This window comes from Centruroides sculpturatus, unplaced genomic scaffold, assembly GCF_000671375.1.
Source record: "Centruroides sculpturatus isolate CEXI.00-Female unplaced genomic scaffold, Cexi_2.0 scaffold36, whole genome shotgun sequence".
Classification (NCBI taxonomy): domain Eukaryota; kingdom Metazoa; phylum Arthropoda; class Arachnida; order Scorpiones; family Buthidae; genus Centruroides; species Centruroides sculpturatus.
In genome coordinates this window covers 202500-222068 of record NW_019384384.1, presented here as the reverse complement: position 1 = coordinate 222068, position 19569 = coordinate 202500, and the positions used below count along the sequence as shown (strand labels likewise).

Genomic DNA, 19569 nt, shown 5'->3' with positions numbered 1-19569 from the left:
CCAAAATAACAAAATAAAAAGTTTTTTTTACTCACCTTTGTCCGCAGTCATTCGCCGACTCTGGCGCGCTTCTTGCTCTTGCTCGTCTCGCCGCTTCGTTGATTCTTCGGCGTCGCTTCCGGGGCTGCCGGAACGGTTTCTGGCTCCTTCCATTCGGGCTCGCGTCCCGCTCCTGGATACATTTTTCTTAAATGTTCGCAGAAAATTCTGAAACGATCACCCGGCTTGAGACTTTCCCACTTCATATGCTTTTTGTACATAAAAGCGTACAGATACGAATCTCGAAGTTCCTCGGTATAGTGTAGGGGCAGATTTTTTCTGTTCTTGAAGGTCCCCCACATCCTTTCGATGTTTTGCGTATTTTATATCGGAAGGAATCATAACGTCCAAACCCAACTCGGGATATTCATAATCCAAAAGGCGAAATAAATCCGTGGAAGTCTCAATGCGTAAAGTCTCCATTTGTGGGGAAAAGCAAAAAAACAGAAAACGCAAACACCAACCGGTCGAAAATTTCAAAAAACCACACTCAGAACACGCGCAGGCGCTTGCGTCGTCACATGACACGTCGCGCAGGCGCGAAACCACACTCAGAACACGCGCAGGCGCAAAATCCCACTCAGAACACGCGCAGGCACTCGCGTCGTCACGCGACACGTCGCGCAGGCGCTCGCGTCGTCACGTGCCACGTCGTCTCCACAGGCGTCAGGTTTCGAGGCTAAAACAGGAAGTGCCGCCATGATGGTCCACGCATCTGAACATTCACCAAATTTTCTAATGTAATGTAAAATGTTTCAAAACTGTTAATAAAACTTTCTATCTGTTTCTATTAGTAATTCGTAACTAATTTTCAAACACTTAGTAAATTAGGCCTAAGATTAAATATGGTTGTAACTATTTTTACCTTTTCATTGTAACTCTCTGAAATCGAGAAAACCAATTATTAAAACTGCAATTCAAAACGTTTTCTACCTTCATTGTGTACTTCATATACGTTAAAACAAAAAAACAATCTGAGACCAACAGCTTAACACAACCACATGATTGTAAGTTAGCGGAAATTGATACCAGACGGAAACACGTGCTTGTGTTGAAATTGACATCTACCGGGAAAGACACGAATTAAAATTTAGAATTAGATCGCGAAATAAAACAATGTCTGATTCCGAATCAGAGGATGTTGTAGCTGAGGTATGAAAATAAATTTATAATTTCCTATATATTAAATTTAAACTATAATTTTTTGATTTATAATTGTTTAAATATTTGTTTTAGCGGCTTTATAAAGTTTAGATACGAAGAAACATGAGTAAGGAAATATGAAAGTAACCATTATTAATTAATTAAAAACTATGATTGATAAATAACAAACAAACCTTTTTCCAGTTATCAAATAATTAAATCATCAATTTTTTAATCAATGCAGTTTATTTGGACAATTACATTTCATAACATTAAATGATATTGTTAAAAATTTTAGATGCAATCATCGATTTTTATTATTATTATTTTTTAAATTTTTCTCTCAATTCTAGGATTAAAAATTAATTTCACAACCTTACTCCAAATACAATTTCATAGAAAGCATTAAACTGAATAATAACATTATAAATATAGATTTCCTGATATTTTCCACTGAAAGTATTTTATTTTTAAATGAATAATTTAGTTTTAGCATAATATAACAATTCTATAAGTTTAATCTTTGTAAAAATGTATAAAAATTTGATATGGTAATCAATAGTATGCTATTAATGAAATATACTAATACAGTACATTCTTTCTTATTATGTACTGTGTGTATCTACAGTACCATTGTTACAGCCAGGCAACTGGGGCACTTTGCCTAGATCCCTGCATGAGGCAAGTGCCCCTGCAACTTCTTAAGGGCCTGGTCAAGAGCCCTTAAGAAGTTTAACTTTTGATTTTTTTTCTCTATCTTGCTGCTATTCCTTCTTTTATGGTAATTAGGCATAATGCTCCAGAGGAAATATATTGAATCACAATAATCCTCTTTACCGTATTTAGTCATTTATAGCACAAAATGGTAATAATTTAAAAGAACTAAACATTAAAGTATTTAATAATAATGTTAATATCTGTGACAAAAATGGCACGAAAACTATTTGTTGTGTTAAAATTCTATTTTAAAAAATTGAAAAACTTAAAATATTCAAAATTACTATAATTTTGAGTTTGTGATATCAGTTGGTTATTTAGTATGATAAGTAAGTAAAAATATAAAAGTAAAAATGTGCAAAAGTTGACACCAATTTAAGTTTTGTAATGTCACTATTAAAGGGATTGATAGATTATTTAAAAGATTTTAGAGAAAATAGTTTCTTAAATATAATAAACTTCCCAAAGCTCGATACATTGATACTCAATGTAAGGTTGAGTATCAATGTATTGGGTTACTGTAATTAATTGGGCTAGAATATAGCCCAATTAATTACAGCGATCATTTGGTTAGTTGCTTAAAATCAAAATTAATAGCAAATAAAATTTGTAAAAAATGCAACATTCCTCTTATATACAAAGAAGTCAGATCGAGGAAACTGAAACATTTACTTGATTACAAAGTATGAATACTCTTGAAACAAATTTCTATCAGAACTATTTTTTAGCAATAGCATATCAAGGATTAATTTTTACAGAAGAAAGATTTAAACAGATTGAAGAGCATAGTGACAATTTGGTTTTAATTGATATTTATATATCAAAGGCTATGAACAAGGATGACCTTATGAATCATTATGTGGATTTATATCTGCACTGAGGAATAGTGATAATCGGGATTTAAAGGTAACAATTTATATGATAAAATTAAAATATTTTGTACTGTATGGTGCAATAATATAACTAATGTGACTCCATTACAATGTTTTAAATATGCTGTCTAAACTGCAGATTCCTTCCCAGATCTAACTATTGTCAATAGAATACAAAATATGTGAAAAAATTAGATTTTGAAAATATAGTAAGGATTTTGCTGAAAGCAAAACACAGAGAATAAATTTTATGATATAATTCTTTTTAATTAATACTTTTCTTTATTTTTATCTCCAAATTTTTTAAAACTTAGATTTTATAATTAAAAACATTACAATGTAGTTTTATTATTGTATTTTTTGTATACATAGATAAAAGAAATATCTTTAAATTTATTTTTTTTGAATAAAATTGTAAAAATTACATAATGTATATTTTTCAAGAGCCTTACATTTTGATTGACCTGGGCCCCACAATCGCTAACAGCAGCCTTGCATATCTATATTCTGTAAATATACTACATATTATATGTAAAGAAAGATTTATATTATGTTTATATGTAAGATGCTTTAAAATTCACTATAACTTAATTATTTCGTAGAGGATAGCAAAGCAAGAGAGAGATTATAAAATAAGACTATAACTAATGATAAAACTTAATTTTCTGAAAACATTTTTTGTTAAAGATTAGTTATTATCATGAAATTTCAATTTTTATTATATTATCTTTGTATTATATGTATGTGTAATATTTGTATCATAATTCTTCTATAATGTGTGAATTAATAAAAATATGAAAAATTGAACTATAATATAATTTTTTCTAAAATAATAATTTATAGGCTGTTTACATATAATTTAAAAGATTATTAAAATTCTTTATTATGAAAACACAAGTTTGTTTTTATGAATTTCTAAAAACTATTTTCTTTTTTTAAAAAATATTGATAAATAAGAGGCTGTTTTATTGGAGCTTACTTTATATAGAGTAAGCTCCAATATCCAATAAAACAGTTTCTTATTTAATAATTTCTTTCTAAATTCAATTTTTCTGTAATATTAGCATTTTGTAATTTTGAAAAATGACAAATCAATATTAAAGTCTTTTAATACTTAAGATGATTACAATGCTAAATGCTTAAAATATCAAACTGTAGTTCTTATATTATCTCAAAAAAATTCAAAGAAATTCATAAAGATAAGCATCTCAAATGTAAAAAGTTATTGAAAATATAATAAGTGTAAAGCTGCAAAATAAATAAATATTGCTACTTTCTTCTTATTTTTAAAACAAATTAAATTTTTGGAAGAAAAACATGTTTATAGGAGATATTGAAAAAGGAGAGCTTTTGTTTTTCCAAAATTTAAAAATAAATAAGTGCAAAATAGTGTTTCTTATAAGTACTAACTTTTACACCAAAACAACTTTGGAAACTTATAAATCATTTTCTAAAAGATTTAATACTTTTAGTAAAAAGCAGATGTTTAGTTTTTAATACTGCTTCTCTGTGCAAATGAAATTAGTTCAACTCTTTTGCATTAATCCATTAGTATAGGCCCAAATTATAATTTTTAAAAGTTATACAATACCAAATCAAAATAATGAGATATGAGAAAAAAATTAGTTATATTCTGGCTAAGTTTATTTCTTATGATAAAAGAATTCATTGGAATACCAAGTAAAAAAATCAAGGTTGTAATTGGTCTTTAACCATAAATTATTTCATGCATATAAAATACATTCAATTTTTTCTGTCTTCATTACTGTTCAATAATTGGGACAAAAAAAATGGAATCATCAGCTGTGTCAAAATAATGGAATAATGCAAATTAAAAATATGAACCATTAATATTATGAGTAAATAGGTATTTAAATGGTTTTATGAATTCTGTGGGGTTACTGAAATTTGCTAGGAAATTGTATGCATCAAAATGGTTGGGGGAAAAGATCTCCCAATTGATGCCAAGAACTTCCTAATTGCTCTTCACAGTGATGGACATTTACAATGCAAATTTACAGGAAAGTGGCTGTGCCCTGTCAACAGTTAGCAAAATTCTCAAGAAAAATGCTGTTTCAAAATGAAAGTTGAAACAAAAAGATAAGAACGAACTTAAAATATTTTGCAACAACTCATTGTTTTCAGTCTTCAACTTCAAGCATTGTGGGATGAATATGAAACTACTGCATCCAAGTTGAATACTTTGCAATGGTTTGGTTCAATGGGTTTTCAACCATGACTCAAAGGAGTTTTGATCAAAAACCCAGAGGGACTCTAGGGAGCAGTAGTGCACTTGAAATTTAATCTTGGGAGTGCCAAATTGAACTTTTGAAAAAAATTTTTTATGCAAATTCAATAAAATTCTCACTTTATATGACCACTAATTCATAAGTAGCACAGGAACAAAAGACATTACACAATATAAAGAAAAAACTGAATTTTAATTAGAAAACAATTTTTGGAAATTTTCTAGTGTGTTTTCTTTTCTCTGTCTTTTGGAGGAGCCAAGGCCCCTTGGCCCCCCCTCTGGGTGCACCACTGCTAGAGAGACTAAACCTTGATTAACCCCATGGCAGAAGAAATATCAAACATACAATCTAAGTTGCTCGAAGACTTTGGTTAAGTTTCCAGTAAGTGTGTCTGTTTGAGGTTTTTTCTGTCAATAGTATTGGTAGCATTGCATTTGTAAATATAAAAATTAATAGTTATATTTACCAGAATAATTTGGAATGCTTCATGCTACCTACTATCAGCTGAAGATCTTTATGCAGCAGATGATTTTGTGTTCCAGCATGATTTAGTACCAGTTTATTCTATCCAAAGCATGACTCATTGGTTTTCATAATACATCATCACAGTGTTATCTTGGCCAGGCAACTCTCTTAATCCAATTGAGAATATATGGAATACTGGGAAAAAGCAACATTGCAACCAACTACAGTTAATAATATGAAGGTAAAGAAATAGTTTGTATGGTCAGAAACTTCCATCACTTAATGCCAGAAGCCAAGTTGTTCCATAATTGCATGCAGATGATATGTATTAATGTTTATTATAACATATGGATCATGAGAGAAGACAGTTAAAATAAAATTATTCTATTATTTTGACATGAGATACTATGTTATACTTTTTTGGTCCATGAGTTGTTCAATGGACATCTCAAAAGGAGAAAAATATTGTTTATAAAACAAATTTCGCAAGTTGCTTTAAGACACTACATGTTTTTTTGTATGATTAATACTTTCATTTTGTATTTTAAACATTTATTTCAGTTTCAAGTGTGGGACATAATTCAATCTTTCTTGTATTCCATTTTTATGGTCTGGTGTTGTAGCACTAGATCATAAAAAATGAATTTGCAGTTATAAAACTTTTAGCTCTCCACAAATCAATTTTTAATTTTAGAATCTTGTCATTAAACTTGAGAAACAAATATTTTATAAAAGTTTTTTAATTTGTTTCCTTATATGCATTTGTTAGTTTTTTTTAAATAACCTATAATTTGAAATTTGAGATGCAACATATATTAATGACTATACATTACATTTTTTCAACAGAATACACCACTTTTCCTCCATTTGAAAGAAACAGGCTTCTTAGAATATGACAATCCCATGAAAAATATATTTAATCAAGAATTAAAATGTGAAAAGCATTCCTCTAATTTAAGTTTGTTTTCATCATTTTTCCAGAAGATAATTGTGAGTATGGAGAATTAAAATAATTAATAATGTTTCATTTAATATAAATGATAATATAGCTAATTTGTTTTTATTATCTTTTAAGGAAAAAGTAATTACAACATATTATTACATTTTATATTATCAAATAAGTTGCAAAAGAATTATATTGGAATAGGTTCTTAGAAATTATTTAATTGACTGATTTTATGAAATAAATAAGTTTGATTGAAAAACCATATTGTTTTTTTTAATTTGTTAAATGTTTTTTAAATACATGTAATGGTTTCCTTTAAATGGTATTTCTCATTCAATGAAAAATGGTTACTTCAAACATAAATTATCTATCTTAAAAAGCTATAGTTACATTATCTTTAACTGTAAATCTACAATTGAACTATCTCACTGAAAAGAAACAATTTTAAAAAGCTTCTTACTATTTGTTGGCCAGTTAACTTTAATGTTTCCAATTATATCTTCCTTAAACCTCAGAAAACTTTGCTGTAATGAAAAGATAAATGAACATTAAAGATCAGGAGTGTCTCATTCTTCATAAGAAACAATTCCCAACCTTATGCTATATTAGAATGTCAAAGAACAATTCTAAAAGCGTAGATAAAACCATTAGAAAAAATATCACTGAGCTAACATCATCAGCAATAGAAGATAATTTTAAGCCATTGTGGGAAAGAATAAAAATACTTAATTCCAAAATATTTTTAGCTAAAACTGTTTTACTTAAAATAATAAAAAATATGTTATCAACTCAATCTATCATTTAAAAAGTCTGTGATTATTTAGTACAAATGATGATAATCAAGTTATTTTTTGATTTATCACATTCATTATTTTACATAAATAATACTTAAGGGCTTGTCAAACAGAAGCAACCAAATAGTAAACCATTTATATAAATTGATTACAATAAAATATTAACTAAAACATACTTTGGAACTCACATTCCCTCTTCAGTTAATAATAATGTTAAAATAAAACTAATACATTTATTAAAATACACATATACATTAGGTACATTTTAATTTCTTTTTATTATTTCTACTATCTTCTTATGTAACAGTTACATAATTCCATCCTAATATTAGAATATTAGGTTCCTATAATATTTTAATACTTCTAAATTATGGTTTTATTAATGTAAGGGAAAAAATTACAGTTTTAATGATTATTTTTTGATGCACATTTTAATTTTTAAAGAGAAGTATACATGGGGGGACCCAAAAATAACTGGATTTTTTGTATAAAAACTTTATTTATTAACTTTTTTACAAAATTCCTTCAGTCATCTTCAATGTACTCTCCATTAGATGCAATGCACTTGTGAAGTCTTTTTCCCCACTGTTTGAAGCATCTCTGGAACTCTTCAATCTTGATATCATCCAGTGCCCTTAGCGAAGCTGTTTTTATTGCCTCCACATCATCAAAACGCTTCCCTTTTAGATTTTTCTTCATTCTTGGGAACAGAAAAAAGTTGCACAGGGCTAGGTCTGGTGAATACGGAGGGTGGGGATGACAGGCCATCCCCAAGAGGCAAATAGTGAGTCACTCAATGCTGTGTGTGCGGGAGTGTCGTTGTGATGAAGGAATCAGTCACCTGATTGCCAAAGTTCCGGGTGTTTCCTTCGCACATCCTCTCACAGACATCTTAACAGTTTTTTGGTGGATTTTTTTCAATGTTTTCATCTTTTCAAGATGTTGAAGGATGGCAGAACTTTGCAGGTGGAACAAAATAACAGTAAGATAAACACAACACTATGCTCAAATGTAAACCTACAAACTGATGCCATTTGCACAGCTGTTTTGTGAAGGTCTCTACTAACCCCATGTAACGGGAGAACTCTCTACTACATCTGTGAGTGGCAGCACACTCTCAGTTTGGTTTTTTTTTTTTTGGGTTCCCCCTTGTAGTTAGCACAATGAGAGATTGAACTTGGTCAATACTAACTGTGCCTACTTTAGGGGAGATAGGATGACAGGCATTGGCGTAGCCAGAGTTTTGTTATGGGGAGGCTTAGTAGAGGCCAACCTGACACAAAATTGAATTATTTTAAATTACTGTTCATTAAAATGAAATTTCCATAAGAATCAACAATAACTAAACACACATAAAATATGAAACTTCCTTTAATCATAGTGTCAACAGTTTTTACCTCCGGGCCAAATTGGAAAGAAAACTTTTTTCACTGCCCGAATCAGAGGCGGCCCTCCCTAGCAAGATTTTCCGGTGATGTGAGATTTTCTCAACTTTCCTACAACTTCACATTGTAAGGATATAAGGGATTATCGCAGATCCATTAGAGCAATTATTTCAAGTTAAGTCAAATATTCAGAGATTAATTGTAGGCCGCATAAACTCATTAAGTGGGCCATATGTTGGCTATGCCTGATCTAGAGTTTCAGTGGATACACTACACCCAATTAAATTAGCTTCAGCTTTTTATTTCTTTTTGCAAATCGGCTCAACACATTTTTGGCTGTAATTTTCTGGGGAGGGCACCAGGTTAACCGGGGGGTCCGTGCCTACCATGCCCCTTCCTGGCTACGCCCGTGATGACAGGATGGGATAGTCCTGTGATAGTTTGCAAATATTTATGCTAAATGAGTACTATCAGTTATAATACATCATTTTTCCACAAAAAGAAGAGTATTTGTTTAAACAAAAGTGAACCCTCTGTAGCTTGGGTGATAACTGGGAAAGTAGGAAAAGGACAGAAGGTTGATTTATGGATTTAATAGTCACTCACACACCTTTTTATAAATATATTTACATCTAATAGCAAGTTTAATGGAACCCTGAAAAGACAGTTTAAAAAAACCAGAGAAAAGTTTTGAGATGAAGAATACTATCTCATCCTATTCTTTGAGAGCTTAGCTTGAAAATGTCTCCATTACAAAGTGATAAAAGTGCCTGAAACAAAGAAATATTTTTTTATAAATCTTGTTAAATTCCTATTTAATGATATTGCCAAGAATGACATTTCTGAAATTTTAAATATATACAAGTTATAGTTTAGAGATAACCAAAAAATTTTAAAATAAATTTTTAAATGTACAGATTATTTCAACCATGTGTTTTGTTGCATAACTCTACATTTAGAAAGTTTTTAGAATATTATTTATCATTTGAAAATCAGATTTAGAATATAACAATAAAAATAGGTTAAGTAGAATGGTTAGGATGTTGTAATTTATAGTTCTTAACTTTGTCTATGTCTACTCAAATTGCTTTTTTTTCTAACTTGAAAATTTTTATTTGTTTAGTGCAAGATTGCAAAAAAATTATAAAAAGAACATTTTTTTTTGTTTCTTTAAAAACAAAAGCCAGGCACTATTTTTTTTTGTTTTAAACAATGATTTAAACTTTGATTTTTTTTTTTTATATTTTGTATTTACAATTTTTACAAAATCAGTAAAATAATTACTTAAATAATGATTACCTGATACCAGTATAGCATCACCCTACCATCAGCATGTAATGGGAAAATAAATTGAAAAATTTCTCACTTGTGTAGCCAATAGTCAGAAGAGAAAAAAAAAATCTGTTTTTGATCAAAGTCAAAATATTTGTGATTGGAAAAACTGAATGTTTGTGTGTTTAAATAATACAATATTTTAAATTATATTTTATTTTAATATAATCTTATCAAAATGTTAAAAATTCTAATTTTATATAAATGAAAATGATTATTATTATATTTCATATTTATTTTTTAGAATATGGTGAAAAATTCTAGTAAAAATTGTTGGAATTTATTTTATAAGAATTTTCTACAGGATTTTTATGAACTGGTAAATATTTATCACTGTGGTAACTAACTAAATTTTAATTATGAGATTTATATTAATGTAAATGATTTAAAATTCTCTTAAAAGCTTTGAAAGGATAACTATTAAATTTAGTTTAAAATTATTCATTTAATATTTTAAGATTGATGTATCAATTTTCTTTATAAGTTAAATATTGATTTGTTTTATTTAATTTTTTATTCTAGAATAAATATTTTTACATTTTTATCTTTACAATATGAAATTAAAATAGGTTCACAATAATTCACTGAATATAAAGTCATTAAAACATTTATTAAAGTTTATTTTAAAATCATTTCAAAGTGGTTTATTTCAAACTCTATTTATTTTAAGATTACATGTTAAAACCATATATAGCGGGTGGGTAGTAATTAATTGAAACAAATTTACAATTTCCTGATACAGGATGGACCATTTTAATCAATCCAGTGAAATAACTCGAAAAATACACATCCTACAGAAAAATTGTCAGAATCCACCTTTGCCTACTGGGAAAAGAAAATCTATTCTACTCAAAATGGAACATTTATTGTTTATGTCAAAAAGTGTAAAAAGCAACTATTATTGGAAATAGTGTTTCTTGGGGGTTGTTAGTTAAGGTGATTTACATTTCAGTTTAATAAATTCTAGTAAAGTTTTGGTTTGCTTCATTGTGTGAAAATTAACATTATGACAATAGCATTTATCCAGGGCAATGGCAAAATTTACTTTAATATGAGATTCACTTTATTGGTGTTCATTTTAAGATGAGTCCACTGTATGTAGAAAGTTAATTTTGCAATTACCACATTTATCATAGACTAAAAACAAAATTAATCTGTTCTAATTTATCCAGAACAAAAATCAAATTATATCATTCTTTTTGTTTATGAATAAAAATTATTTTTTAAAAACTGACAGAAAATTTTATGAAAATTTAAATTTTTTCAGGGTTGTTGTGCCAGAAAAGAAATAATCACATTCATTAGCAATACAAAATTATTAATTGAAGATGATCAAGCATTTTTAAATAGCTTTGCATCTGATATTTTAACAAAGTATGAGAATTATAATTTAACAATATTAAAATGGTAAGTCTTATCTTTATTACACCATATACTAAAGTAACATAGAACAAATTGTTTAATTTTAGTCTTAAAAATTATTAAATGACATCATTTGTAAGTACAATATAAAAATGCCTTATTCATAAAAAGATCTTATATATAATAACTGTACAATATATCATTCTTTAATATATATTTTTATTACATATTACTGTGATATGTACCACAGTAATATATAATAATATAGCTATAACTTCATTGTCAAAAAATATTTTTAGTATTTCGTATTTACAGTTCTTCTTTAGAAGTAGTTTCAGTATTACATGCTATATCTGCTACTTTAGGCCCTATTTAATTATGTATGAAATTGTGTGAATTTGAAATTTAAGTGAAAATATCTATTGTTGAATGCACCTTAGTGACTTAAGATACTGTTTTTTAAAAAATGAGTGTAAACAAAATTATTGCTTAGGGGACATCAAAAATGAAAACTCTAATGCTTTTTCCACATTCCTTTTCCAAAAACTTTTACTAGAGACATTGATTAGACACTTAGACACATATATGCAAATGAGTTTTTAATCACTACTTTTGGAAGCATCTTTTGGGGCTCTAAATTGCATCTCGTTTTGGTAATTTTTCTTTAATTGTACTCTTGTATACAATTTCTACTTTCCTGTATACTTTAAATTAAATATTAGAAGTCTGTTTAGTCTTGTTTGTTATTTGTCCATGTCATTTGATATGACAATGATGATGTATAGTTTTCAGTTTAAAGATGCCTCAGAAGCAAAAGTTTATGTCTGGCCTTTAAAATAAAAAAGGGATTTGATTAATCTTTATGAGATGTCAAATTGCATTTAGACAGCTTTTTTGAAAGAACATAAAATACTTCAAGCTATACTATCAATAAATTATAATCTTTCAGCAAAAGAAAGCATCAAAGCAGTTGGGTGCAAAATTGAAAAAGGAAACAGCTATTTAATTTAAAACTTGAAGAAGCCAAAGATCTTATCCACTGGCTGAAAAGTGCAAGATATCAAAACATTCCTATTTCTAGTATTATTTTACAGGGGAAAGCTATCGAAGTGGCTAAACACTAAATATTGAAAAGTTAGTAATGGATAGGTTTAATGCTTTAGAGAGAGGCATGACCTCTTGTTTGAAAAAGTCAGTGGTGAAGCAGCAGTTATTGATGATGATATAATCAAGAATTGGAGAAAACCACACTGAAGGACACACTTTTTTATTTCTCAGAATCTGATTTGGTTAACTTTAATGAAACAGGATTGCTCTATCATTTTATACCCATTAAAATTAAAAAATAATGAATTTTTTAGTTTTTTCATGATAAAATTCATGAATTTTAACATTAAAAAATAAAAAGTATGCTAGAGGAAAGCTCAGTAAACAATGTTTGATGCAAACATGAATGATGCAGAGAAGTTGAAATTATGGATCCACAGTATATCCTTCTGTCTCCCCTGTGAATGGACATGGTGATGAAACACACATAAAAATTAAAAAATTTATATAAGTACATATAAAAATAATTACTTAAAAAACTTATTTATTATAATATTTTATCATTCAATAATAAAAATATTTTTCAGTTTTAAAATTCTAAAATAGATAAGGTATCAAAATTATAAATTAATTTAAAATATTCATTAAAACCTAGCTGAATAAAAATTTGAAATTACAATAATTTTTCGTGGATTATATGTGTTTAAAAGTTACTTTGAAATGGATGAAGGATATTTGCCAATTTTAACTTGCAATTATGAACTCATCAACTTTTCCTTTGTATAAACTTTTCAAAAGCATCTTTAGAAAACTTGAAAAATCTTTTGTATGCTGCAGATATTCATCTGCCATCCTGATTTTTTCTTTAAACCACCTAAGACACATAATTATGTATTCTATGTCTTTAGTTCTCTTCCATTTCCTGTGCATTAATGCTTTAATTAGACACTCCTAATTGAACTTATATTTTAAAAGCTGATAAATTTTTGATAATTTTACTTCTCTAGATACTCTGAGAGAACTATTTAGCAGATTTTGTGTATAAGCCAGCTGTCAATTTGTCTTATTTTTATTCTCTACAAAAAATAGAAGTTCAGTGATCATTTCTCAAACCTGTATCAATAGATGTCATTTACATTAAAATTTTGTAAAAATTTTCTTGCATTTTAGTAGTTTTATTATTAGGTCGTCAAGGATGAAATTTACAGGTAATAATATTGCCAACCATTGAGTCTGACTCATCTCAGAGTGCCTATGAATTATCGTTGAAGTTTGGTGTTAGCAAACAAACAATATTAACTCATTTAGCTCAAATCAGTAAAGTGAAAAAGTTGGATAAGTGGGTTCCACATGAACTGAATGAAAAACAGAAACAAAAGCATTTGGAGGCTTGCTTGATGTTGCTTTCTCGTCACAAATCTGATCCATTTTTGAATCAAATTGTCACTTGTGATGAGAAATGGATCCAATATGACAATTACAAATGTTCAGCACAGTGATGAATCATCAAAACACTGCAAAGTGCAATATTCATCAAAAGAAGCTGATGGTGAGTGGTCTAGCACAGGTGTGATCCATTATGATTTTATGAAACCTGGCTCATTGATCACAGCAGAAATATACTGCAACCAACTGGATAAAATGATACAAAAACTTAAAGAAAAACAGTCTAGATTGGTCAACAGACCAACTCCTATCTTATTGCATGATAATGCTAGACCATACACTGCACGAATGACAGGCAAAACTATAGGAATTGTAGTTGGAACTTCATCATCATCCGCTATACTCACCAGACCTAGCTCCCACTGATTACCACTTCTGCAATTTGGACAACTTTTTAATAGGAAAACAATTTAGTTCTGACAATGCTGTAAAACTGAAGACACCTGGGTCGTCGAAGGGTCAAGACGTACTGCTCAGCGCTCGTTATTTCGTTGAGGTTTATACTGGATATTTTGGTCAGATTGTATTGTTTGATACATCGTTGGAAAGCGGATTCGATCATGGTTGGTTTTATATTGGAATGGTTATGCTATATTTTATTAGGGGGAGTTATGATTTATTAAATTAGGTAATATTCGNAAGAGGCTGTTTTATTGGAGCTTACTTTATATAGAGTAAGCTCCAATATCCAATAAAACAGTTTCTTATTTAATAATTTCTTTCTAAATTCAATTTTTCTGTAATATTAGCATTTTGTAATTTTGAAAAATGACAAATCAATATTAAAGTCTTTTAATACTTAAGATGATTACAATGCTAAATGCTTAAAATATCAAACTGTAGTTCTTATATTATCTCAAAAAAATTCAAAGAAATTCATAAAGATAAGCATCTCAAATGTAAAAAGTTATTGAAAATATAATAAGTGTAAAGCTGCAAAATAAATAAATATTGCTACTTTCTTCTTATTTTTAAAACAAATTAAATTTTTGGAAGAAAAACATGTTTATAGGAGATATTGAAAAAGGAGAGCTTTTGTTTTTCCAAAATTTAAAAATAAATAAGTGCAAAATAGTGTTTCTTATAAGTACTAACTTTTACACCAAAACAACTTTGGAAACTTATAAATCATTTTCTAAAAGATTTAATACTTTTAGTAAAAAGCAGATGTTTAGTTTTTAATACTGCTTCTCTGTGCAAATGAAATTAGTTCAACTCTTTTGCATTAATCCATTAGTATAGGCCCAAATTATAATTTTTAAAAGTTATACAATACCAAATCAAAATAATGAGATATGAGAAAAAAATTAGTTATATTCTGGCTAAGTTTATTTCTTATGATAAAAGAATTCATTGGAATACCAAGTAAAAAAATCAAGGTTGTAATTGGTCTTTAACCATAAATTATTTCATGCATATAAAATACATTCAATTTTTTCTGTCTTCATTACTGTTCAATAATTGGGACAAAAAAAATGGAATCATCAGCTGTGTCAAAATAATGGAATAATGCAAATTAAAAATATGAACCATTAATATTATGAGTAAATAGGTATTTAAATGGTTTTATGAATTCTGTGGGGTTACTGAAATTTGCTAGGAAATTGTATGCATCAAAATGGTTGGGGGAAAAGATCTCCCAATTGATGCCAAGAACTTCCTAATTGCTCTTCACAGTGATGGACATTTACAATGCAAATTTACAGGAAAGTGGCTGTGCCCTGTCAACAGTTAGCAAAATTCTCAAGAAAAATGCTGTTTCAAAATGAAAGTTGAAACAAAAAGATAAGAACGAACTTAAAATATTTTGCAACAACTCATTGTTTTCAGTCTTCAACTTCAAGCATTGTGGGATGAATATGAAACTACTGCATCCAAGTTGAATACTTTGCAATGGTTTGGTTCAATGGGTTTTCAACCATGACTCAAAGGAGTTTTGATCAAAAACCCAGAGGGACTCTAGGGAGCAGTAGTGCACTTGAAATTTAATCTTGGGAGTGCCAAATTGAACTTTTGAAAAAAATTTTTTATGCAAATTCAATAAAATTCTCACTTTATATGACCACTAATTCATAAGTAGCACAGGAACAAAAGACATTACACAATATAAAGAAAAAACTGAATTTTAATTAGAAAACAATTTTTGGAAATTTTCTAGTGTGTTTTCTTTTCTCTGTCTTTTGGAGGAGCCAAGGCCCCTTGGCCCCCCCTCTGGGTGCACCACTGCTAGAGAGACTAAACCTTGATTAACCCCATGGCAGAAGAAATATCAAACATACAATCTAAGTTGCTCGAAGACTTTGGTTAAGTTTCCAGTAAGTGTGTCTGTTTGAGGTTTTTTCTGTCAATAGTATTGGTAGCATTGCATTTGTAAATATAAAAATTAATAGTTATATTTACCAGAATAATTTGGAATGCTTCATGCTACCTACTATCAGCTGAAGATCTTTATGCAGCAGATGATTTTGTGTTCCAGCATGATTTAGTACCAGTTTATTCTATCCAAAGCATGACTCATTGGTTTTCATAATACATCATCACAGTGTTATCTTGGCCAGGCAACTCTCTTAATCCAATTGAGAATATATGGAATACTGGGAAAAAGCAACATTGCAACCAACTACAGTTAATAATATGAAGGTAAAGAAATAGTTTGTATGGTCAGAAACTTCCATCACTTAATGCCAGAAGCCAAGTTGTTCCATAATTGCATGCAGATGATATGTATTAATGTTTATTATAACATATGGATCATGAGAGAAGACAGTTAAAATAAAATTATTCTATTATTTTGACATGAGATACTATGTTATACTTTTTTGGTCCATGAGTTGTTCAATGGACATCTCAAAAGGAGAAAAATATTGTTTATAAAACAAATTTCGCAAGTTGCTTTAAGACACTACATGTTTTTTTGTATGATTAATACTTTCATTTTGTATTTTAAACATTTATTTCAGTTTCAAGTGTGGGACATAATTCAATCTTTCTTGTATTCCATTTTTATGGTCTGGTGTTGTAGCACTAGATCATAAAAAATGAATTTGCAGTTATAAAACTTTTAGCTCTCCACAAATCAATTTTTAATTTTAGAATCTTGTCATTAAACTTGAGAAACAAATATTTTATAAAAGTTTTTTAATTTGTTTCCTTATATGCATTTGTTAGTTTTTTTTAAATAACCTATAATTTGAAATTTGAGATGCAACATATATTAATGACTATACATTACATTTTTTCAACAGAATACACCACTTTTCCTCCATTTGAAAGAAACAGGCTTCTTAGAATATGACAATCCCATGAAAAATATATTTAATCAAGAATTAAAATGTGAAAAGCATTCCTCTAATTTAAGTTTGTTTTCATCATTTTTCCAGAAGATAATTGTGAGTATGGAGAATTAAAATAATTAATAATGTTTCATTTAATATAAATGATAATATAGCTAATTTGTTTTTATTATCTTTTAAGGAAAAAGTAATTACAACATATTATTACATTTTATATTATCAAATAAGTTGCAAAAGAATTATATTGGAATAGGTTCTTAGAAATTATTTAATTGACTGATTTTATGAAATAAATAAGTTTGATTGAAAAACCATATTGTTTTTTTTAATTTGTTAAATGTTTTTTAAATACATGTAATGGTTTCCTTTAAATGGTATTTCTCATTCAATGAAAAATGGTTACTTCAAACATAAATTATCTATCTTAAAAAGCTATAGTTACATTATCTTTAACTGTAAATCTACAATTGAACTATCTCACTGAAAAGAAACAATTTTAAAAAGCTTCTTACTATTTGTTGGCCAGTTAACTTTAATGTTTCCAATTATATCTTCCTTAAACCTCAGAAAACTTTGCTGTAATGAAAAGATAAATGAACATTAAAGATCAGGAGTGTCTCATTCTTCATAAGAAACAATTCCCAACCTTATGCTATATTAGAATGTCAAAGAACAATTCTAAAAGCGTAGATAAAACCATTAGAAAAAATATCACTGAGCTAACATCATCAGCAATAGAAGATAATTTTAAGCCATTGTGGGAAAGAATAAAAATACTTAATTCCAAAATATTTTTAGCTAAAACTGTTTTACTTAAAATAATAAAAAATATGTTATCAACTCAATCTATCATTTAAAAAGTCTGTGATTATTTAGTACAAATGATGATAATCAAGTTATTTTTTGATTTATCACATTCATTATTTTACATAAATAATACTTAAGGGCTTGTCAAACAGAAGCAACCAAATAGTAAACCATTTATATAAATTGATTACAATAAAATATTAACTAAAACATACTTTGGAACTCACATTCCCTCTTCAGTTAATAATAATGTTAAAATAAAACTAATACATTTATTAAAATACACATATACATTAGGTACATTTTAATTTCTTTTTATTATTTCTACTATCTTCTTATGTAACAGTTACATAATTCCATCCTAATATTAGAATATTAGGTTCCTATAATATTTTAATACTTCTAAATTATGGTTTTATTAATGTAAGGGAAAAAATTACAGTTTTAATGATTATTTTTTGATGCACATTTTAATTTTTAAAGAGAAGTATACATGGGGGGACCCAAAAATAACTGGATTTTTTGTATAAAAACTTTATTTATTAACTTTTTTACAAAATTCCTTCAGTCACCTTCAATGTACTCTCCATTAGATGCAATGCACTTGTGAAGTCTTTTTCCCCACTGTTTGAAGCATCTCTGGAACTCTTCAATCTTGATATCATCCAGTGCCCTTAGCGAAGCTGTTTTTATTGCCTCCACATCATCAAAACGCTTCCCTTTTAGATTTTTCTTCATTCTTGGGAACAGAAAAAAGTTGCACAGGGCTAGGTCTGGTGAATACGGAGGGTGGGGATGACAGGCCATCCCCAAGAGGCAAATAGTGAGTCACTCTTAATGCTGTGTGTGCGGGAGTGTCGTTGTGATGAAGGAATCAGTCACCTGATTGCCAAAGTTCCGGGTGTTTCCTTCGCACATCCTCTCACAGACATCTTAACAGTTTTTTGGTGGATTTTTTTCAATGTTTTCATCTTTTCAAGATGTTGAAGGATGGCAGAACTTTGCAGGTGGAACAAAATAACAGTAAGATAAACACAACACTATGCTCAAATGTAAACCTACAAACTGATGCCATTTGCACAGCTGTTTTGTGAAGGTCTCTACTAACCCCATGTAACGGGAGAACTCTCTACTACATCTGTGAATGGCAGCACACTCTCAGTTTGGTTTTTTTTTTTTTGGGTTCCCCCTTGTAGTTAGCACAATGAGAGATTGAACTTGGTCAATACTAACTGTGCCTACTTTAGGGGAGATAGGATGACAGGCATTGGCGTAGCCAGAGTTTTGTTATGGGGAGGCTTAGTAGAGGCCAACCTGACACAAAATTGAATTATTTTAAATTACTGTTCATTAAAATGAAATTTCCATAAGAATCAACAATAACTAAACACACATAAAATATGAAACTTCCTTTAATCATAGTGTCAACAGTTTTTACCTCCGGGCCAAATTGGAAAGAAAACTTTTTTCACTGCCCGAATCAGAGGCGGCCCTCCCTAGCAAGATTTTCCGGTGATGTGAGATTTTCTCAACTTTCCTACAACTTCACATTGTAAGGATATAAGGGATTATCGCAGATCCATTAGAGCAATTATTTCAAGTTAAGTCAAATATTCAGAGATTAATTGTAGGCCGCATAAACTCATTAAGTGGGCCATATGTTGGCTATGCC

The 19569-nt window shown here is 28.9% G+C and overlaps 2 protein-coding genes across 2 annotated transcripts in view; one reads left to right on the top strand and one right to left on the bottom strand.

Moving 5' to 3' along the window:
• LOC111618009 (cell division cycle protein 123 homolog) overlaps window positions 1–1035 on the bottom strand; it is a 57648-nt gene extending 56613 nt beyond the window's left edge. The window contains 1 exon segment of the mRNA XM_023359428.1: window positions 905–1035. Coding sequence (XP_023215196.1) covers window positions 905–990 — 86 coding nt within the window. The 5' untranslated portion in view covers window positions 991–1035.
• Window positions 1006–19569, top strand: part of LOC111617991 — a 39983-nt gene continuing 21419 nt past the window's right edge. Inside the window, exons 1-4 of the mRNA XM_023359398.1 lie at window positions 1006–1191; window positions 6332–6475; window positions 10187–10261; window positions 11210–11349. Of these exons, the coding sequence (XP_023215166.1) occupies window positions 1156–1191; window positions 6332–6475; window positions 10187–10261; window positions 11210–11349 (395 nt within the window). The 5' untranslated portion in view covers window positions 1006–1155. The remainder of the gene's footprint in view (window positions 1192–6331; window positions 6476–10186; window positions 10262–11209; window positions 11350–19569) is intronic.